The sequence below is a fragment of the Saimiri boliviensis genome, chromosome 11, assembly GCF_048565385.1.
Source record: "Saimiri boliviensis isolate mSaiBol1 chromosome 11, mSaiBol1.pri, whole genome shotgun sequence".
NCBI classification, from domain to species: Eukaryota; Metazoa; Chordata; class Mammalia; order Primates; family Cebidae; genus Saimiri; species Saimiri boliviensis.
The window spans coordinates 21,988,620-22,011,978 of NC_133459.1; the positions used below are offsets into that span (position 1 = coordinate 21,988,620).

General features: G+C 46.9%; 1 protein-coding gene and 1 long non-coding RNA gene across 5 annotated transcripts in view; one reads left to right on the forward strand and one right to left on the reverse strand.

Annotated features, from left to right (window-relative positions):
- LOC101041255 (U2 small nuclear ribonucleoprotein auxiliary factor 35 kDa subunit-related protein 2) overlaps positions 1 to 20,547 on the forward strand; it is a 71,655-nt gene extending 51,108 nt beyond the window's left edge. For 2 of the 4 annotated variants that reach the window (XR_012512338.1, XR_012512339.1), the window contains exon 4: positions 12,193 to 12,865. Coding sequence is in view for 1 of the 4 variants with exons in the window: in XM_074380267.1 (XP_074236368.1) it covers positions 14,978 to 16,384 (1,407 nt within the window). In the remaining 3 variants the exon portion in view is untranslated. Of the gene's footprint in view, positions 1 to 7,392; positions 7,667 to 12,192; positions 12,866 to 14,814 lie in introns of those variants that run through there. The other 2 variants (XR_012512340.1, XM_074380267.1) reach the window with 2 other exon arrangements.
- On the reverse strand, positions 5,436 to 15,847 carry LOC141580215 (uncharacterized). The gene is made up of 3 exons (XR_012512342.1): positions 15,770 to 15,847; positions 11,821 to 12,003; positions 5,436 to 5,565 (listed from the first exon to the last, which is right to left on the reverse strand). It is a non-coding gene; the product is annotated as an uncharacterized LOC141580215 (long non-coding RNA).
- Positions 20,548 to 23,359: the final 2,812 nt, after the last annotated feature.

A 23,359-nucleotide genomic window follows, 5' to 3' on the forward strand; every position in this document is an offset into this window, starting at 1 on the left:
GTGGCATGCGCCCGTAGTCCCACCTACTTGAGAGACTGAGACACAGGAATCACTTGCAGTGAGCTGAGATCCCGCCACCACACTGCAGCCTGGGCAACAGAGTGAGATGCCATCTCAAAAAAATAAAAATAAAAATAAATAATGATAGGTGCTGCTCACTGAGCACGCACTTTGGGCCCCCTGCTTTCTGTGCATGGTTCTATTTAATCCAATTTTACAGAAAAGTAGGGGACCATGTGTCCCAGTTTGCATCGGACAGACTTGGTTGGCACCCATTGTCCCAGCATAGTGAATGTTTTATTCCCACTTTCCCCTCCTATTCTCAGAAGTGTGCTGAGCTGCTCACTAAAGTATGTGGTCACCTCACAGATCAGGCAACAGAGTCTTAAAAATTCCTAAAGGCGCCGGGCGCGGTGGCTCAAGCCTGTAATCCCAGCACTTTGGGAGGCCGAGGCGGGTGGATCACGAGGTCAAGAGATCGAGACCATCCTGGTCAACATGGTGAAACCGCGTCTCTACTAAAAATACAAAAAATTAGCTGGGCATGGTGGTGCGTGCCTGTAATCCCAGCTACTCGGGAGGCTGAGGCAGGAGAATTGCCTGAACCCGGGAGGCGGAGGTTGTGGTGAGCCGAGATCGCACCATTGCACTCCAGCCTGGGTAACAAGAGTGAAACTCCGTCTCAAAAAAAAATAATAAATAAATAAATAAATAAATAAATAAATTCCTAAAGGCAATAAATTCAGCAACTGATTTGCTCTCTTCTCAGAGACTCTAAAGCCCTTGCCCTTAGCTGCTAGTGGTGCTGAGGGTGTTAATTAGGAGAGGGTTTTTTTTTTTTTTTTTTTTTTTGAGACGGAGTTTCGCTCTTGTTACCCAGGCTGGAGTGCAATGGCGCAATCTCGGCTCACAGCAACCTCCGCCTCCCGGGTTCAGGCAATTCTCCTTCCTCAGCCTCCTGAGTAGCTGGGATTACAGGCACGCGCCACCATGCCCAGCTAATTTTTTTGTATTTTTAGTAGAGACGGGGTTTCACCATGTTGACCAGGTTGGTCTCAATCTCTCGACCTCGTGATCCACCCGCCTTGGCCTCCCAAAGTGCTGGGATTACAGGCTTGAGCCACCGCGCCCGGCCAGGAGAGGGTTTTTTTGTTGTCCTTGTTTTGTTTTTGGCAGAAATAAGGCCGGTATCAAGTAACCATCTCAAGAGAGAGAGGTCACAGGGAGGCCAGCTCCCTCCCTGCTCCAGTCGGGTGATTTGTGGAGGAGAGAGGTCCACAGATCCCCATCTACACAGACTGGCTCCAAAATTTGCAGGGCCGAGTGCAAAATGAAAATTCAGGGCCTTTTGTTAAAAAGTTTTTAATAACTCAAGACGGCAACAACAGAGCATCAAACAAACGCTGGGCCTTTGCTGTGTGGGACCATGCAGGTCATATGCCCGTGAAACTGTTACCCAGGCTGGGAATCTGGCAGTCATCCTTGACCTCTCGCCCTCCCTAAGCCCTCCTTTCACGTGGAGTCCTGCAGATCCAAGCTTATTAAGCAGCTCCCCCTACTCCCTCCCAAATGCCATTCCTCTGGTCCAGGGGCACTTCTCACCACTGGACTACAGCAACCATTCAGACGGTTTCCAGTCCTGCCTGCTGTGGCCCATCCTCCTCTTTGCAGCGGGAAAGAGCTCCCCGAAGGCCAGTCTGACCCTAGTGCCTCCCTGCTTAGCACCTTCCATGGCTCCTGCTGTGGACTGAATTCTGTCCTCCCCCGAATCACATGTTGCAGCTTTAAGTCCCATTGCAACTGTATTTGGAAAAGGGGCCTTTAGGAAGTAATTAAGGTTAAATGAGGTCATAAGAGTGGGACCCTGATCCCATGGAATTCGTGTCCTTGTAAGAGGAGACACTGTAAAGCTCACTCTCCTCTTCCCCCTGTGCACGCACACACAAAGAAAAGGCCATGTGAGGACACAGTGAGAAGGCAGCTGTCTACAGGCCAAGAAGAGAGCCCTCACCGGAAACTGAATCTGCTGGCACCTTGATCTTGGACTTCTGGCCTCCAGATCTGTGAGACATCAATGTCTGTTGTTTAGCTACTAAACCTGTGGTATTTTGTCATGGCATCCCGAGCAGACAAAGGCAGTCTGAGGTCTGGGCATGATCTCTGTGGCTGCTACCTCTCCAGCCTTTGCCAGACCTTTTCTGTCTCTGGGTGTTCCACATGATCTCCTTCCTCTGGATCTTCCAACATATTCTTCCTCTCCCCCTTTCTTACCTCTTTTTCTGGCCAACTCCTGCTCAGCTCTCTGTCCCCAGCTTAGAAATTAAGCTTCCCTGACCTCCCCATCATGCACAGTCCACGGAGGGCTCCTCCCTGCCCCCACAGCTTCTCCATGCTCCCTCCCTTATAGGAAATTCTTGTCACTTGTGTCACTACACATTTGGGGCCTCTCTTGCCCAGTAGCTCAGGAGCTCCCTGAGAACAGGGACTTTATTCTGCTCAACCCCTCGTCCTGAGCATCTACAGGTCTGGGGGTGTCTCATCCCTGGTGTCCTTGACCTTTGAGAAGGATGCCAGGGTCAGACTGTGTGATCCAGAGGCCCTCTGGGAAGCTGGGGACTGAGGAACAGAGTTGGAAGCCAGACTCTGGGTAGGGGAGCAGGGCTGAGGGTGCAGGAAGAGAGTTCAACAGCCTCTGTGAGTTCACATTTCATCCATTTCCTTTGCAGGGAGAACTTGCAATTGGCTCTGCTTGGAACGTGTCATTCATTTATTTAGTCAACAAACATTCACTGTGCTTCCAGTTAGGGCCAGGCCCCAGGCCAGGTACTAGGATGCTGCAGGGGAGGTTCCTGGGTCCCCACCAGGAGACTTGTGACACAAGCCATAACTTTGTGTTAAATGAGGGACTTCCCCCAGAGTAGTGGGAAAGAGAACTTGGAGGTCAGATAAGCCTAGTGCAACTCCAGGCTCTGCTCCTCATTAGCTGGTAACATGGGACAATGCACGCATGTGCCCTACTTTTGAAATCTTGAAAATGGCCCTGACAGCAGAACCTCTGGAGGCCTGGGGTGGGATGAGGTCCTGGAACATGACCCCAGTTCCAGGGCTCTGCTTCCTCCCATTCAGCCTGATGGGCCTCATACACGTCTTCCTCAGAGTCACCTACTCCCCACACCATGGCCATGGTCAGGGTCATGTCCATGTATGGGGAGTACCTGACCATGAAGAAGACGTAGCAACAACCTGCAGTAGCAACCTGCAGCTAACACCCCCAGCGACACCTGTCCTGGGACTCAGGCAAAGAACCCCAATATGACACGTTCCCCCCAAACCAAGGTACCATGTTCTGCAGAAGCCACCTTAGCCTCTCTCTTCCCTGGGTTCAGGTTTCTACTCTGACCGGGGATCTTAAGCTGCCTGACCTGGAGAGAGAGCCCAGTGGATGAAACCGGTTATCAAGGAGGAGGAAATTCCTGTTTAGGTGGTCCCATTCAGGCAGACATCACTTGGGCAACAAATACCAGTTACCATCCAGCTAAGTGCTTTCCTTGTGTTAGGTCATTGAATGCATAAGATATCTTCATCTCATTTAATCATTGCAAAAAGCTCTGAAGTGAGTACTATTTCACCCTATTTTATAGATGGGAGACTGAGGTTCAGAGAGGTGAAGTCACTTGCCTAAGGTCACACAGCTTTCATAAGTGCTGCAGCTGGGATTTGAACCCAAGGTCCAACCACTTAACTACTATTCTAATTGCCTCCTCTAAGCCTCAGTTTCCTTATCTGTAAAAGGGGAAAATAGTGTCTCTAACCTACTTCAAAGGTTGTTGACTATTAAATTACAAAGTTAAGGTCTGGTGAAAGGTGAGAAGCTCTCTGGACTCAGACAGACTTGGCTTAATCCCAGCTTTGTAACTTACTAATTGGGTGATCTTTGTTACATTACTTCCCCTCCCAGAGTGAATCTCTTCATTGTTAGAATGGGGAAATGTGGTCATACTTACCTGGGTTGTCCCAAGGAGTAAAGGTGGGCAGCTATTGGCCTGTGAAGCGAGATTTAGACTGTGGAGGGGAGGGTGCTGCCGGCAGAGGAAAGAGCCTGAGCCTGGAGGTGTTGTGTTATGGGGAACATTGCATTGAATAAGATCCAGCTTGACTCAAACCTCATTTGTTGATGGCTTGACCGCCAGAGGACACCACGAACCCCTCCGCCTCCCGACTCTGGTGAAGATGTTAGCTCAGCTTGTCTCAATCCATTAACAAATATGGCTGGGAGTGGCATAGTGGGAAAGACCTCAGAAAATGAAGAGCATGTATTGAAATCCCAGTCCCCTCACTTACCAGCAGTGTGACTTGGCATGAGTCATTTCACTTCTCTGAGTCTCAATTTCCCCATCTGAAAAAATGGGGATAACATACACAAACTGCAGGGCATTGTGGAGTGGGTTGAATGGGCTCAGGTGGCACCTTCCCCCTGAGGATCCCAACCCTCCCATATTGCAGGTGCCTGTGTACAGCTGGATCTCAGATAATAGAGCCCCCTTCCTTTTCTGTACCTTCTGTGGCATCCTCATCACCTTGACCGCTATGATTTTGGCTGGAAGCGAGCCCTGGACATAGGGCTTCTGATGTCTTCCCTGCTGGGCCTCCTTGTGTCTTCCCTGCTGTGCCTCCTGGTGTCCACAGCCACTGTGCTGGACCCTGGCAACCTCGTCCTGTTGCTAGTCCTGCAGATAGGTGCCCACTTAGATTGCAGCCCCAGGACCTGTGCTTAACTAGAAAGGCAAGAACTAATATTCTGGCTCCCACCTTTAATCTTAGGAGGAAACAGGAGCAACCCTCAATTTTTGTTTTAGTTTTAAAAACTGGCATTAGCTGGGCACGGTGGCTCATGCCTATAATCCCAGCCCTTTGGGAGGCTGAGGCAGGCAGATGACATGAGGTCAGGAGCTTGAGACCAGTCTGGCCAGCATAGTGAAACCCTGTCTCTACTAAAACTACAAAAATTAGCTGGACATGGTGGCAGGAGCCTGTAATACCAGCTTCTTGGGAGGCTGAGGCAGGAGAATCGCTTCAACCTGGGAGGCAGAAGTTGCAGTGAGCCAAGATCACGCCACTGCACTCCAGCCTGGACAAGAGCGAGACTCCATCTCAAAAACAAAACAAAACAAACAAAAACTGACATTGAAGATGTGCAGTATGGCAGTATTGGTTGATAAACAATGCAAATATTTCTGCCCCAGTTGTTAAACAGCAGCTGCTCCAAACCCTGTGAGTGCCCCCAGCACCCTGTCAGTCTCAACCCACCCCAGACACACTTCCACTGTTGTAAATAACTCAAGAAATAACACTCTGTAATTATATTTCCTTTTGATAAGTATCTCATGTTGATTACTGAGTCAGAAGGATGCACATTTTAAGACTTTAGATTCATATTTCCAAAGTAGCCTTCAGAAAAAGTATGCCATTTGGAACTCCCACGAGCAAAGTATGAGACTGTGAGATGCCCGTTTTCCTTCATCTTCATCACCAACGGTTTTTGTAATTTTTCTATTGCTTGAAAACCTAGAAGATAAAAAGATATGATATATTGTTTTAATTTGTCTTTCTTTTTTTAGAGAGAGAGAGTCTTGCTCTTGCTCTGTCGCCCAGGCTGGAGTGCAGTTGCTTGATTACAGCTCGCTACATGCCCGAGCAATTCTCCTCTGAGTAACTAGGACTACAGGCGTGTGCCACCATGCTCCACTAATTTTTATTTATGTATTTATTTTATGAGATAGAGTCTTGCTTTGTCGCCCAGGCTGGAGTGCAGTGGTGAGATCCTGGCTCACTGCAACTCCACCTCCTGGGTTCAAGCTATTCTTCTGCCTCGGCCTCCCAAGTAGCTGGGATTACATGTGTGCGCCACCACACCTGGCTAATTTTTGTATTTTTAGTAGAGACAGGGTTTCACCATGTTGGCCAGGCTGGTCTCAAACTCCTGACCTCAGGTGATCTTCCCATCTCAGCCTCCCAAAGTGCTGGGATTAGAGGCATGAGCTACCCCAGTCAGTGGCCTCTTTTTATTGATTTGAGTTTTTTTTGTTGTTGTTGTTTGTTTGTTTTGAGACAGTCTCACTCTGTCCAGGCTGGAGTGCAGTGGCACGATCTCAGCTCACTGCAACCTCCGTCTGCCGGGTTCAAGCGATTCTCCTGCCTCAGTTTCCCAAGTAGCTGGGATTACAGGCGCCCACCACCAACACCTGACTAATTTTTTTGTTTTTTGTTTTTTTGTTTTTTTTTTTTTTTAGTAGTGACAGGGTTTCACCGTGTTGGCCAGAAGCAATTTTGGTATTGCCTCTTCCCTTTCTCCATGGAGCTAGGAGAGGAATGATTTGTACTCTCAATCCAGAAAGACTTTTTTTTTTTAGGAGAAATCTGGAGAAGATGGAAAACGAGATAATGAAAGATTCCAAGTATTTTTTACTTTTGATGATTTTCTTCTTGAACCTACCCTTCCCTCTTTAAACTGTGGAAAGATCACTGTGCTCTTCTGTAGCCAGAATGACTGGGTCGCGCCCTCATGGCAGGGTGGGGTCTTTCTGGCTTGCTGCACTCTCTGATCCAAGTGGGTCTCCACCCAAGACATCTCCTTGCTCGGGAGCTGTGCTGATGTTAGGAAGACCCAGCTGACTGTCCTCTCGCCAAGCCCTGGCTCAGGTTGTGTCTGCTGCTGACCAGCTGTGTGTCCTCGCCCTATCCTTTAACCTCTCTGTGCCTCAATTCCCTTGTCTCTGAAATGGAGAAAACTGCCCACCTTTCAAGGGTTGAAAAATTAGACAAGGCCATGCATCTAAGGCTTTGGACACAATGCCTGGCATGGTGTAGATGCTCCAGAAACACTTGTCAAATCAGTAATGGATGGCTGTTTTCCTTTCCGCTTGTTCTTGTTACTTTTGTGTGCATGATTTTGTGTGTGTGTGTGTGTGTCATTTTTTAACTTTTTTCCAACTGCAAATTTTACTCAACGTTTCAGAAAAGTGATAAAGCAAACTCCTTCACTTTACCTATGCGGGTTAGGAACCTTTGGTGACAAGAAGCAGAAATAAGCTGGAACTTGTAGCAAAAACAGAAAGTGGGGAGAATGTATTAAAAAACACAAAGCTGGCACAGATTCCAAGAGCTTGAAGTGGGGATTCTTCTCTCTCCTAATCCCTGGAGGTGGACTGTGTTTTTCACTGTCCTCCTCTCTCTCACCCTCTCCTGTCTTCTCTCCAGACTGGCTTTCTCTTCCACTCAGTCATGCACAGCCTCATGACTGTAGCCACTTGCTTCTCCCAGGGACAGTCTCAACTACCTGCAGAGACTCAGTAACTGATCCTAAGTCCCTAAACCAGGTTCCAGCTACGGAGATTCTGATTGGCTCACACTGGGCCAGGTCCAATCAGATGTTGTCCCTTGAGAAACACACAGTGCGTCACAGCCCGAGGGCAAGTGAGTTCATCAGATCTTCTCTGGTAGGCAGGAAAAGTCTGGGCCAGCTGAGAGCCTCCGGAGGGACTGGGGTGGAGGTAACTGGAAACTGAATTCAGAGCTCATGGAATTCTCCCCAGAAGGCCAGAGCTTGAAGGAGACTCACATATTGCCTGGTCCCACCTCTGCCCACAGAGAGGAATGAGGCACAGAGGTATGTGGTTTGTCCAAGACTGCCCGGCCAGTCAGTGATGGGGCTCGACAGAAACTCAGGTTTCCTAGCACCATGGCTCGGGCTCACATTATCAGACAGTCAGACGCTTTCTCCAAGAGCAGCGCTGTTCAAGAGAACTTTCTATTTTTGCCGGTTGCAGTGACTCACGCCTGTAATCCCAACTCTAGGGAGGCAGAGGCGAAAGGATAACTTGAGCCCACAAGTTTGAGACCCACCTGGGCAACATAGCAAGACCCCATTCTCCACAAAAAGGGGGAAAAAAGACCAAAAAAAAACCTTTATTTTTGTGATGAGAAAAATACTTTATATCCATACTGTTCAATCTAGTGAATACAAGCCACATGTGGCTCTTAGCACTTGAAATTTAGCTATTGTGGCTGAAGAATCAATTTTTTTTTATTTTATCTTATTTTATTTTATTGAGACAGGGTCTTGTTCTGCTGCCCAGGCTAGAGTGCAGTGGCACCATCATGGCTCACAGCAGTCCCAACCTGCTGGCCTCAAGCCATCCTCCCCCTTCAGCCTCTTGAATGGCTGGGATTACTCAAGAGGTGTAGGCACATATACCATGACACTGGGTTGATTTCTTAATTTTTTTTTTTTCAGCCGGAGTTTTGCTCTTGTTACCCAGGCTGGAGTGCAATGGCGCGATCTCGGCTCACCGCAACCTCCGCCTCCTGGGTTCAGGCAATTCTCCTGCCTCAGCCTCCTGAGTAGCTGGGATTACAGGCACGCGCCGCCATGCCCAGCTAATTTTTTGTATTTTTAGTAGAGACGGGGTTTCACTGTGTTGACCAGGATGGTCTCGATCTCTTGACCTTGTGATCCACCCACCTCGGCCTCCCAAAATGCTGGGATTACAGGCTTGAGCCACCACGCCCGGCCTGATTTCTTAATTTTGTAGAGACGAGATCTCCCTATGTTGCCCAGGCTGGTCTTAAACTCCTGGTCTCAAGCAGTGTTCCTACCTGGACCTCCCAAAGTGCTGGGATTATAGGTGAGAGCCACCACGCCCCACTTTTATTTTATTTTATTTTAATTAATTTTAAATTAAGTAGCCACATGTGGTTACTAGCTACCATATTGGACAGAGCAGTCCTAGAGCTTGAAACTTCTGATTCTTTTTGAAAAGTAGACACCAAATCCCCACCAGATAAAGAATCAAAAGACAGAACAGGTAGTTAATGCAAGAAGCCATATATAGAAAATTGTTGCTCTGTAAAAGCATTTAGTTATGATGGTATTTGTGGAAATGTGTCTCAAAAAAAAAAAAATTCACCTCAGTTGTTTCCTCTCTCTCAGGAATCACTGTCCTGCACTGACAAGGTCCAATATCGGAAAACCATTGTGTCATAGATTTTTGACCAGTTTTTTGTTATGTTGTTTCAGTTGGGAGAATATATCTGGTCTCTGTTATCTCATCTTGGCCAGAAGCAGAAGTGTTCTGCATCTTTAATGCACTATTTTAAAGTGTTTAAAAAGATTATCTTAGTTTGTTCAGGCCGTTGAAACAAAATACCATGAATTGGGTGGCTTAAAAACAACAGACAGTTGTTTTTCTTACAGTTCTGGAGGCTGGGAAGCCCAACAACAAAGTGCTTGCAGATCTGGTGTCTGGTGAGGGCCCTCTTCCCTATTCATAGAGGGTGCCTTCTTGCTGTGTCATGATGTGGTGCAAGGGGCTAGCTAGCTCTTGGAGGTCTCTTTGATAAAGGTACTAATCCCTATCATGAGGGCTCCACTCTCATGACCTAATCACCTCCCAGCCACCCCACCTCCTATTACCATCACCTTTGGGATAAGGATTATAATATGTGAATTTGGAAGGACACAAACGTTCATTGTAAAATAAGGATCAACTAAAGAGAAGGGTTCTAGGACTGTGCAGTCTTCAAAATCTCCCCAAAGCATAATCAGAGAAAGACTTGGAAAACCACATAGTTCAATAAAAGGAGAGGTCTTTGTCTTAGGAGTCAGGGACCCAAGTTTCTCCTATTCAATTTGGCATATGGGCTGATTTTCAGGCATGTTCAGGCTGGTCCTTGGTGCCATACCTGACTCATCTGTCTACAATTGCTGCATCTTTTCTCTCTCTTTCCATCCATTCATCAGGTATTCCTGCTCCCACCATCCTCCACAGGTACCTGAAAAGTCCACATGCACACCAACACCTTCTCTAAGCTGCAGGAGGTAGGATGTTGGAAACGTGGCATTCCACCCTGGAGAGGAGAATCTTTGGCATAAACACACTGAACAGTGGTGAAGAGGTCTTGCCTAGGTACTTCACCTGCCCAATTTTAAGCTGTTTATTTTGAAATAACTACACACTCAAAGGCAAATGTAGGAACAGCACATAGGGATTCACATACCAGTCACCCAGCTTCCCCAGTGGTGAAATTCTTGTTTATTTTTTTATTTTTTTGACGGAGTCTCACTCTGCTGCTTGGGCTGGAGCGCAGTAGCATGATCTTGGCTCACTGAAACCTCTGCCTCCCAGGTTCAAGTGATTCTCCTGCCTCGGCCTCCAAGTACCCGGAACTACAGACATGGCCACAACACCCAGCTAATTTTTTTTTTTTTTTTAATGGAGTTTTACTTTGTCACCCAGGCTGGAGTGCAGTGGTGCGATTTCGGCTCACTGCAACCTCCGCCTCCTGGGTCCAAGTCATTTTCCTGCCTCAGCCTCCCAAGTAGCTGGGACTAAGGTGGTTGCCACCACGCCTGGCTAATTTTTTGTATTTTCAGTAGAGATGGGGTTTCACCATGTTAGCCAGCATGGTCTCGATCTCCTGACCTCGTGATCCACCCTCCTCGGCCTCCCAAAGTGCTGGGATTACAGGCGTGAGCCACCACACCTGGTCTTCTGTGCAGGTTTTTGTGTGAACTTAAACTTTAATTTATCTATGATAAATGCACAAGAATGCAACTGCTGGGTTATATATGATAAGTGCATGTTTAGCACTTTGAGAGGCCGAGGCGGGCAGATCACTTGCGGTCAGGAGCTCAAGACCAGCCTGGCCAACATAGTGAAACCATGTCTCTACTAAAAATACAAAAATTAGCCAGGCATGGTGGTGTACCCCTGTAATCCGAGCTACTTGGGAGGCTGAGACAGGAGAATCGCTTGAACCTGGGAGGTAGAGGTTGCAGTGAATTGAGATTGCACCACTGTACTCCAGCCTGGGCAACAGAGAGACTCAGCTCAATAAAAAAAGAGAAATTGCCAAACTATTTTCCAAAATGTCTATACCTTGTTACATTTCCATATATATATATGTGTGTGTGTATATATATATATATATATATATATATATATATTTTATAATCACAGGAAAAAATAGGATTTTCTTTAAAGAAGAAAAAACCTAGGTGTACTGGCTTACACCTGACATCTTATCACTTCGGGAGGCCGAGGTAGGAGGATCACTTGAGCCTGAGAGGTATAGGCTACAGTGAGCTGTGATTGCACCACGACTCCAGCCTGGGCAACAGAGCAGGAACCTGCCTCAAAAAAAAAAAAATAAAATAAAATAAAGAAAAAGAAAAAAATAATCTGATGAAAATACACTAACTTAACTGTGATTAGTCTGTGGTGGTTGTAGGATCATGAATAATTTGGTTTTCTTCCTTCTGTAACCTTTATATTAAGCATATATTTATTTAAAAAAATTTTTTTAAGCCTATTGATTTGCAGTAGCTTCAAAAAGAAAAAGAGCGGTGGTTCAAGCCTGTAATCCCAGCACTTTGGGAGGCCGAGGCGGGTGGATCACGAGGTCGAGAGATCGAGACCATCCTGGTCAACATGGTGAAACCCCGTCTCTACTAAAAATACAAAAAATTAGCTGGGCATGGTGGCACGTGCCTGTAATCCCAGCTACTCAGGAGGCTGAGGCAGGAGAATTGCCTGAACCCAGGAAGCGGAGGTTGTGGTGAGCCAAGATCGCGCCATTGCACTCCAGCCTGGGTAACAAGAGCGAAACTCTGTCTCAAAAAAAAAAAAAGAAAAAAGAAAAAAAGGAAAAAATTTTTAAGCCCAATTATTAATGTCAAGGGAAAAAAGACCTACAAAGAGCTGATATAAGGTCAAGCTCAATGAAGGAGTGAGCTCAGCCTCCTGTCTTATACTGTCTTACCTCATTCTCAGCTCCAAGGATGATGGAAAGATGCTTTAGTCTGGTTCTAGACAAAACTTGCCAATTCTGGCCAGGTGCAGTGGCTCACAGCTGTGGTCCCAGGACTTTGAGAGGCTGAAGTGGGAGGACTGCTTGAGCTCAGGAGTTTGGAACCAGCCTGGGCAACGTCGTTAAACCCCGTCTCTAAAATACAAAACAGAAAAAGTTGACAGTTCCATGAACATGCATTGAAGTATGCACCAGGCTGTCTGCTAGGCCCTGAAGGATGGAAGGGTAACTGAGACATGGTCCTTGCCCTGTAAGACCCCCAATCTAATAAAGTGTCCAGTACTAGCTTTTCTGTTGGTTTGTTTGTTGTGTGTTTGTTTTTAGAAACAGGATCTTCCTCTGTTGCCCAAGCTGCAGTGGCGTGACCACAGCTTACTATAGCCTTGACCTCCTGGCCTCAAGTGATCCTCCTGCCTCAGCCTCCCAAGTAGCTGGGACTACAACTGTGAGTTACTGCCCTGGGCCCGAGTATTGGCTTTTTTTGTTTGTTCGTTTGTAGAAAGTGATTTATTTAGAAAGAGAAAGAGAAACAGGAGAAGGAGAGAGAAACAGCTAACTCTCACCCTGAGTGAGGGGATCCAGAAAGATGGAATCCAGGAGAGGAAAGCAGCTTTCACTCTGAGTGGAAGGGAATAGAGAGAGAGATGAAGTTTAGGAGGGGAAGACAGACTTCCACGAGAGAGTGTGGAAGGGGACTCCAGAGGGAAATCCAGGAGAGAGAAAGGTAGCTTCCACTAAGGGAGTGTTCGTGGAAGGGGACCCAAACATGGAGTTCCCAGTATTGGCTTTCCTTAGAGCTAGAAGCAGTTTTAGCTGGGAGCTAAAATCTTAGACCAAATCAAAGTATCTGAAAGTAGGCCAGGCGCAGTGGCTCAAGCCTGTGATCCTAGAACTTTGGGAGGCTGAGGTGGGCAGATCACTTGAGGTCAGGAGTTTGAAACCAGCCTGGCCAACATGGTGAAACTCATCTCGACTAAAAATACAAAGTAAAAAATTAGCCGGGCATGGTGGTGTGCACCTGTAATCCCAGCTACTTGGGAGGCTGAGGCAGGAGGATTGCTGGAACCTGGGAGGTGAAGGTTACAGTGAGCCAAGATTGCGCCACTGCACTCCAGACTGGGTGACAAGCGCAAGACTCCATCTAAAAAAAAAAAAAGTGGCCGGGCGCCGTGGCTCAAGCCTGTAATCCCAGCACTTTGGGAGGCCGAGGCGGGTGGATCACGAGGTCAAGAGATCGAGACCATCCTGGTCAACAAGGTGAAACCCCGTCTCTACTAAAAATACAAAAAATTAGCTGGGCATGGTGGCGCGTGCCTGTAATCCCAGCTACTCAGGAGGCTGAGGCAGGAGAATTGCCTGAACCCAGGAGGCGGAGGCTGCAGTGAGCCAAGATCGCGCCATTGCACTCCAGCCTGGGTAACAAGAGCGAAACTCCGACTCAAAAAAAAAAAAAAAGTGTCTGAAAGTAGAATTTAAAGAATCAGCAAGCCAGTGGAAAAGCCTTTTGGAAGGAAGGAAAAAAGGAAAGAAGACGAGTTGGTGATATTTTATGAGAAGAATCTAAAGCAGCAGGTTGCCAATGGTGGATTTCTGGTGCTGTGACTAGTGCACAGAAAGATTTTCCAGATAATTAGGTTACTGCCAACTTCACCCTGGCCAAAAGCTCAGCCCTATATTTTTTAAAAAACCAGATACCAGAAAAATCTCTTGAGAGGCAAAATGAAATTTCTGACACAGTAGGGAATTAAGTCAGCAAAGAATCAGCATCTTCAAAGCCACATATTAGACACTCATTTAAATATTTCCACAGGCCAGTGTCATAATAAATATAGACCTTCCTACAGTACTTTACAGTTTATAAAGCCCCTTCACTGCTCATCTGATCACAATAATTCTGTAAGGGCAGCTACCACCATCCTTCTCTTAGTGATGAGATAATGAGACTTAGAGAGGTGAAGTAACTTGCCCAAGGTCACACAGCCAGAAGTGGTAAAGCTAAGACTTGGTGCCTGGTCTTTGGATGCTAAAGCCAGTTTCCTTCCCAACATTCCACAGATGCTCTCAGAACCATGGCCTGAAAGGCCAGCGATGGGTGTCATAAGGGGCTCACTCTACCTTTTATGAACTTGTGGGAGTGATAGCCAAGAAATTCCTTCAGTACACCGAGATGCAAAATAATTTGTGAAAAACAAAGCTTACGGGAAGGTGAAATTGGCTACATTAGCCAACCATCCGCTCACTTATCATTTCTCTACCACCACGTTAACCTAAGGGGAAAGACCAGAACTGGTGTCAATGTGATCAGAAAAGTGTTGTAATAGCAGGCGTCCACGGCCCCTCCAGTGTCCTTGGTTAAGAACTTTGTTCGGCCGGGCGCGGTGGCTCAAGCCTGTAATCCCAGCACTTTGGGAGGCCGAGGCGGGTGGATCCCAAGGTCAAGAGATCGAGACCATCCTGGTCAACATGGTGAAACCTCGTCTCTACTAAAAATACAAAAAATTAGCTGGGCATGGTGGCACGTGCCTGTAATCCCAGCTACTCAGGAGGCTGAAGCAGGAGAATTGCCTGAACCCAGGAGGCGGAGGTTGCGGTGAGCCGAGATCGCGCCATTGCACTCCAGCCTGGGTAACAAGAGCGAAACTCCGTCTCAAAAAAAAAAAAATAAATAAAATAAATAAATAAATAAATAAATAAAAAGAACTTTGTTCTCTGCTGTTTGTGGCGAGAGCGCCCCCATGTGTTTCCACTTTGTCATAAGTTTTTTTTTTTTTCCCGATGGAGTCTCGTTCTGTTCGTGCTGGAGTGCAGTGGTACGGTCTCGGCTCACTGCGATCTGCGACTCCTGGGTTCAAGCAGTTCTCTTGCCTCAGCCTCCCGAGTAGCTGGGACTCCAGGCGTGCACCACCACGCCCAACTAATTTTTTTTTTGTTTGTATTTTTTTTTAGTAGAGACGGGGTTTCACCACGTTGGCCAGGATGGCCTCGATCTCCTGACCTCGTGATCTGCCCGCCTTGGCCTCCCAACGTGCCGGGATTACAGGCGTGAGCCACCGCGTCCAGCGAAAACTACTTCATAGAAGTTCCTGAGGGGCGGGGCGGAGCCGGCAAGATGGCTGCGCCCGAGAAGACGACGTTGCCCGAGAAACCAAGCCACAAAAAGTACAGGGCCGCCCTGAAGAAGGAGAAACGAAAGAAACGTCGGCAGGAACTTGCTCGACTGAGAGCCTCAGGAATCTCACAGGAGGAGGAGAAGGAGGACACTTTTACTGAAGAACAGCAACTGGAAGAAGATAAGCTATTGGCAAGAGAGAGGCAAAGATTACATGAGGAGTGGCTGCTGAGAGAGCAGAAGGCGCAAGAAGAGTTCAGGATAAAGAAGGAAAAGACAGAGGCGGCTAGAAAACGGCAGGAAGAACAGGAGAGAAAGTTAAAGGAACAATGGGAAGAACAACAGAGGAAAGAGAGAGAAGAGGAGGAGCAGAAACGACAGGAAAAGAAAGAAAAAGAGGAGGCTGTGAAGAAGATGCTGGATCAGGCTGAGAATGAGTTGGAAAATGGTACCACATGGCAAAACCCAGAACCACTCGTGGATTTCAAAATGGAGAAGGATCGAGCCAGTTGTCCCTTCTACAGTAAAACCGGAGCTTGCAGATTCGGAGATAGATGTTCGCGGAAACATAATTTCCCAACATCCAGCCCCACCCTTCTTATTAAGAGCATGTTCACAACGTTTGGAATGGAGCAGTGCGGGAGGGATGACTATGACCCTGACGCCAGCCTGGAGGACAGCGAGGAGGACACCTACCAGCAGTTCCTAGATTTCTACGAGGATGTGCTGCCGGAGTTCAAGAACGTGGGCAAAGTGATTCAGTTCAAGGTCAGCCGCAATTTGGAACCTCACCTGAGGGGCAACGTGTACGTTCAGTACCAGTCGGAAGAAGAATGCCAAGCAGCCCTGTCTCTGTTTAACGGACGATGGTATGCCGGACGACAGCTTCAGTGCGAATTCTGCCCGGTGACCCGGTGGAAAATGGCGATTTGTGGTTTATTTGAAATACAGCAATGTCCAAGAGGAAGACACTGCAACTTTCTTCATGTGTTCAGAAATCCCCACAACGAATTCTGGGAAGCGAATAGAGACATTTACTTGTCTCCAGATCGGGCTGGCTCCTCCCTGGGCAAGAACGCTGAGAGGAGGGAGAGGATGGGCGACCACGACGAATACCACAGCAGGCTTCGGGGAAGGAGAAACCCAAGCCCAGACCACTTCTACAGAGGAAATGGGGGATCCGAGAGGAAAAGGAGTAGTCACAGGGGGAAGAAACCTCACAGACGCACATCAAAGAGTCGGGAGAGGCACAGTTCACGAAGCAGAGGAAGAAACAGGGACCGCAGCCGGGGCCGGGGCAGCCAGAGCCACAGCCGTGGAAGCCGCCGCAGCCGGAGCCAAAGTTCCTCTAGGTCCCGAAGTCGTGGGAGGAGGAGGAGGTCAGGTAATAGACACAGAACTGTTTAGAGTCCCAAATCCAAATAAACTCGTTTTGTTCTTAAAAAAAAAAAAAAAAAAAAAAAAAAAAAAAAAAAAAAAAAAAAAAAAAAAAAAAAAAATTCTCATAGTAGCAAAAGTCGGAACGCCTATATTCTCCTCCTGTCTCTGAATGACCTGATTAGTTTTCTTGAGGAAGCCAGCTGGTCTCTGATCTTGTTTGTCCTCCACCATGCCTCAGGGCTTAGCACAGCACTCTAATTAAGGCTGGAATAAACAAATGTCCAGGATCTCCCAGCTGGCGAGACTGATAGGGTAACCTATACATTTTATTGACTCTTAGTAGCCTCTCTCTCTCTCTCTCTCTCTTTTTTTTTTTTTTTTTTTTTTTTTTTTTTGAGGCGGAGTCTCATTCTGTTACCAGGTTGGAGTGCAATGGCACGATCTCAGCTCATTGAAACCTCCGCCTCCCGGGTTCAAGCAAGTCTCTTGCCTCAGCCTCCAGAGTAGCTGGGACTACAAGCGCACACCACCAGGCCCAGCTAATTTTGTATTTTTAGTAGAGACGGGGTTTCACCATGATAGCCAGGATGGACTACTTTTGACCTTGTGATCCACCCGCGTCTGCCTCCCAAATTGCTGGAATTACAGGCATGAGCCACTGCACCCAACCTAGTAGCCTGATTTTTACGAGTGCTGAAAGAAAGAGGTGCAGCATTCCCAGGTGTAACCATCAGTCGTAGCTACCACTTACCACAGGGTAGCATTCAAGGGCTTGAACTTGAGATTCCAACACCCTAGGTTCAGCTCCTGGTTCTGCTGTTTATTAGCTGTATGATATTGAGTTAGGTCATTTCTCTTATTTCATTTGCAAAACAGAGGTAATAAAACGTCATTAATAAGTCACCACAGTGTTTACAGAAAGAAAAAATAAAAAATAACCCCTGGGCACAGTGGCCCACGTTTGTAATCCCAGCCCTGTGGGAGGCCGAGGTGGGTAGACTGCTTGAGGCCAGGAATTCAAGACCAGCCTGGGCAACTTGGTGAGACCCAGGCTCTACACACACACACAAAAATTATCTTGGCATGGTGGTGCATGTGCCTGTAATCCCAGCTACTCGAGAGGCTGGGGTGGGAGGATTGCTTGAGCCCAGGAGGTCAAGGCTACAGTGAGCCCTGATAGTGCCACCACTGTACTCCAGCCTGTACAGGAGTGTACTCTGTCATACTTCTGGGTAACAGAGTGAGACCCTGTCTCAAAAACTAAAAATGAAAAAGTATTAAAAATTAGGCTGGGTGTGGTGGCACACTCCTATAATCCCAGCTACTCAGGAAGCTAAGGTAGGAGAATCACTTGAACCTGGGAACCAGAGGTTGCAGTGAGCCGAGATGGCGCCACTGCACTCCAGCCTGGGTAATAGAGTGAGACTCCATCTCAAAAATAAAATAAAAATAATAATTAAAAAATAGGCCGGGCGCGGTGGCTCAAGCCTGTAATCCCAGCACTTTGGGAGGCCGAGGTGGGTGGATCACGAGGTCAAGAGATCGAGACCATCCTGGTCAACATGGTGAAACCCCGTCTCTACTAAAAATACAAAAAATTAGCTGGGCATGGTGGCACGTGCCTGTAATCCCAGCTACTCAGGAGGCTGAGACAGGAGAATTGCCTGAACCCAGGAGGCGGAGGTTGCGGTGAGCCGAGATCACGCCATTGTACTCCAGCCTGGGTAACAAGAGCGAAACTCTGTCTCAAACAAAATAAATAATTAAAAAATAAAACTTCATTGAGTTGTGAGCATTAAATGAGATAATCTGAGTTAAGTGCTTAAAATAGCACCAGGTACACGGTGAGCATTACATAAGTGTTTGCAGCTATTGCTAATTTAAAGTCTTGCTGACCATGTGGTAGGCCCATGTGCCAGGCTAGGCACTTTATGCATGGCCCTGGGTCACTTTGACTCTAAAACTTGCTCTTAAAGAAAAATCAGGCTGGGCACGGTGACTCATGCCTATAATCCCAGCACTTTGGGAGGCTGAGGTGAGTGGATTGCTTGAGGTCAGGAGTTTAGACCAGCCTGGCCAACGTGCTGAAACCCTGTCTCTACTAAAAATACAAAATTAGCCGGGCATGGTGGTGCATGCCTGTAATCCCAGCTACTTAGGAGGCTGTGGCAAGAGAATCACTTGAACCCAGGAGGTGGAGGGTCCAGTGATCTGAGGTCATGCCATTGCACTCCAGCCTGGGCAGCAAGAGCAAAATTCCCTCTCAAAAAAAAAAAAAAAAAAAAAACAACAACAAAGAAGTTGCCCAAATCCTTTATTGATAGATTGATTGAGAGGGGTCTGGCTCTGTCACCCAAGCTGGAGTACAATGGTTAGATCATAGTTCATTGCAGCTTCAAACTCCTGGGCTCAAAGGTTCCTCCTGCCTTATAGCCTCTTGCACCACTGGGTTTATAGGTATGTGCCACCATGCCCAGCAGATTCCCTAAAACCTAACTTCACCATGTTCCGCAGTGAGAAGGTATATCCAAACCACCCCCAAAGGCCAAGGGAGCTGAGGGGCTGAAGAAAGAGGATGACAAGTCTAGCTTCTCAGAAAGAAACATGTCAGAGTCTTAGAACAAAAGTCATGTCTCAGGCAGCCATGAGACAGTGGATCCCCATACTGTTACCCACAAGACCCAGGACTCATATACCATAGGGAAAGGGTATATGTGCTTCTGAAGGAATGTGTAGGACAACTGAGGTCGACTCTCTGTGAAAGGCAAAGTGTGACATAGCCTGTAATTTAAGAAGAGGGTTTATGTGGAAAGTAAGAAGTTCCTCTTCAAAGTTTCTCTTGTTAAAGAATAAAGTATAAATGTTAATAGTTTATTTTAAAGACTAACTTCCTTCAAAGCCTTCTTGCTTTTTGCTAGTAACTGTTTGTTAAGCCTTTATCCTATGTAGCTGTTTGATATAAAGGAATAAGTACATTCTATGTCCTTGTACTTTAACCAAGATACTTTAGACATGCTCAGGCAGGTCCCAGCTAGCAGCCTATGCTCTTTCCTTATTTAGAAATGTTATTACTTTTCTAAGTTACTCACAAACAACTTCCTCTTTTCCTTTGTTCTCCATTGCCTTTAGCTATTTAAGAAAGTTTTAACTTGTTAGCCAATCAGGTTTAGCTTAGACTGTGAGGTCCAGCTCCAACCAATGGAGATAGGACACAGCAATAAGGACCCAAAGTGTAGGGGATAAATATTCCTGCCACTGTTTGTTCATTGTGCTCTTGGGCAAGATTGCTAATGGACAGCACCCTTTCTGCAGAAAGTAAATTGCCTTGCTAAGAAAATTCTTTGTCTGAATGCTAGTTCTTTTTGGCACCAAAGAATGAGCATTTCTAATAATTTGTGTAAGTGTTTAAAATCCTAACATCAAGGAGTTGTTTTGACCTAATGGGCAGGATTTATAGCTCTTAATAGTAGATAAAGTAGAAATCATAGAGGCATTCCTGGAACTCGGATTAATCAGAAGTCAGGAGCAGTGGTTCATGCCTGTAATCCTAGCAGTCTGAGAGGTCAAGGTGTCCAGGAGTTCAAGACCAGTCTGGGCAACATAGCAAGACCTGTCTCTAAAAATAAAATTAAAAAAAAAAAAAGTCAATATGGCAGATTAAAATCCAAGACAAACTTGCCTTAGCCTCCACATACTACATTTGCTTTATTGTTTCCTTGCTAAATTTGTTTCATTCTGAACCATTTGAGAGTAAGCTGCAGATACAATGCCGCTTTTCTCCAAATACTGAATATGATTTTGTTTAAACACAAGAACATTTTCTTATATAACCAAGACCCAGTAATCAGAATCAGGACATCAATATGATACATTTCTGAAATCTATAGACCTTACTCAGATTTTGCCAATTGTCCCAATAACATGCTTTATAGCAAAAGAAAATCCAGGACCATGTGTTACATTTTTTGTTCTTTTTTTTTTTTTTTTTTTTTGAGGCAGAGTTTCGCTCTTGTTACCCAGGCTGGAGTGCAATGGCGCGATCTCGGCTCACCGCAACCTCCGCCTCCTGGATTCAGGCAATTCTCCTGCCTCAGCCTCCTGAGTAGCTGGGATTACAGGCACTCGCCACCATGCCCAGCTAATGTTTTGTATTTTTAGTAGAGACGGGGTTTCACCATGTTGACCAGGATGGTCTCGATCTCTCGACCTCATGATCCATCCACCTCGGCCTCCCAAAGTGCTGGGATTACAGGCTTGAGCCACCGCGCCCGGCTGTTCTTTTTTTTTGAGACAGAGTTTCCCTCTTACTGCCCAGGCTGGAGTGCAATTGCATGATGTCAGCTCACCGCAACCTCACATCCTGAGTTCAAGTGATTCACCTGCCTGAGCCTCCCAAGTAGCTGGGATTACAGGTGCATGCCACCACACCCAGCTAATTTTTGTATGTTTTGTAGAGACAGGGTTTAACCATGTTGACCAGGATGGTCTCAATCTCTTGACTTCATGATCTGCCGGCCTCGGCTTCCCAACGTGCTGGGATTACAGGCATGAGCCACCACACCCAGTTTTTGTTTTTGTTTTGAGACAGAGTCTCACTCTATTGCCCAGGCCAGAGTGCAATGGTGTGATCTTGTCTCACTGCAACCTCTGCCTCCCAGGTTCGAGTAATTCTTTTGCCTCAGCCTCCTGAGTAGCTGAGATTACAGGTAGCTGCCACCACGCCTTGCTAATTTTTTTTTTTTTTTTTTTTGAGACGGAGTTTCGCTCTTGTTACCCAGGCTGGAGCGCAATGGCGCGATCTCGGCTCACCGCAACCTCCACCTCCTGGGTTCAGGCAATTCTCCTGCCTCAGCCTCCTGAGTAGCTGGGATTACAGGCACGTGCCACCATGCCCAGCTAATTTTTTGTATTTTTAGTAGAGACAGGGTTTCACCATGTTGACCGGGATGGTCTCGATCTCTCGACCTCGTGATCCACCCGCCTCGGCCTCCCAAAGTGCTGGGATTACAAGCTTGAGCCACCGCGCCCGGTCTCTTTTTCTTTTTTTTTAAGATGGGGTTTCACCATATTGGTCAGGCTGGTCTCGGAGTCCTGACCTCAGGTGATCCACCCACCTCAGCCTCCCAAAGTGCTGGGATTACAGGCATGAACCACCGCGCCCGGCTAGGAGAGTGTTTCTTGGATATAGTAGGTTTATATTAATAACAAGAGTCACATTTTATTTCAGGCTTATGATGTGCTTTACGTAATTACCTCATTTAATTTTTTTTTTTTTTTTTTTTTTTTTTGAAATGGAGTTTTGCTCTTGTTGCCCCGTGACGTGATCTCGGCTCACCACAACCTCTGCCTCCCAGGTTCAAGTGATTTTCTTGCCTCAGCCTCCCGAGTAGCTGGGATTACAGGTATGTGCCACCACGCCCGGCTAATTTTGTATTTTTAGTAGAGTTGGGGTTTCTCCATGTTGGTCAGGCTAGTCTTGACCTCCCAACCTCAGGTGATCTGCCCGCCTCAGCCTCCCAAAATGCTGGGATTGCAGGTGTGAGCCACTGTGCCCGGCCTACCTTATTTATTTTTTACGAAACCTTATGAGATAGAGGTACCCGTTTTACAGACAAGGAAAACTGAGACTGAAAGCGTTCTAATTAAAGATTGAGCATCCCTAATCTGAAAACCCCAAATCTGGAATGCTCTAAACTCTGAAACACTTTGAGCACTGACATGAAGCCACAGTGGAAAATTCCACACTTGACCTCATGTGACAGGTGGCAGTCATAATGCAGGTACACAGTACACAGTTTATTCAGCATTCCCAAGGGAAAAAAGACACTCCCAGCCCCCTTCAGCTGTGATACCTATTTTCCACTCACACTCAGATTCTCCCACAAAAGCATGCCCATAAGAGGTAATATGAGGCCAGGCACAGTGGCTCACACCTGTAATCCCAGCACTTTGGAAGGCTGAGGTGCGTGGATTACCTGAGGTCAGAAGTTGAAGACCAGCCTGACCAACATGGCAAAACCTCATGTATACTAAAAAAAAATTAGCCAGGTATGGTGGCACGTGCCTATAATCCTAGCTACTTGGAAGGCTTAGGCAGGAGAATCGCTTGAACTTGGGAGGCAGAGGTTGCAGGGAGCCGAGATTTTGCCACTGCACTCCAGCCTGGGTGACAGAGCAGGATTCCATTAAAAAAAAAAAAAAAAAACAACGCCAGGCGCGGTGGCTCAAGCCTGTAATCCCAGCACTTTGGGAGGCCGAGGTGGGTGGATCACGAGGTCAAGAGATCGAGACCATCCTGGTCAACATGGTGAAACCCCATCTCTACTAAAAATACAAAAAATCAGCTGGGCATGGTGGCGCGTGCCTGTAATCCCAGCTACTCAGGAGGCTGAGGCAGGAGAATTGCCTGAGCCCAGGAGGCGGAGGTTGCTGTGAGCCGAGATCGCGCCATTGCACTCCAGCCTGGGTAACAAGATCAAAACTCCGTCTAAAAAAAAAAAAAGAGATAACATGATGGCAAATTTGCAAACTAGACATGCCAAATGCAGGTGGTTCTCCACCTGCCTCAAAGAGGACAGAGATGTATGCACATCACTCACTTCGGTTTTTTAACTAGTATTTTCTGTTCTGTGGTGTAAAGATACTGTTCAAAGTGTAAAGAAAGCCCTGCAGATACCCCTATGAGTAACAGTGATGAGAAAAAGAGGAAGCAGGCCAGGTGAGGTGGCTCACGCCTATAATCTTAACACTTCGGGAGGCCAAGGCAGGCAGATCACTTGAGGTCAGGAGTTCAAGACCAGCCTGGCCAACATGGTGAAACCGTCTCTACCAAAAACACAAAAATGAGCTGGGCGTGGTGGCAGGCGCCTATAATCTCAGCTACTTGGAAGGCTGAGGCAGGAGAATTGCTTGAACCCAGGAGGCGGAGGTTGCAGTAACCCTAGATGGCACCACTGCATTCCAGTCTGGGTGACAGAGCGAGACTGTCTCAAAAAAGAAAAA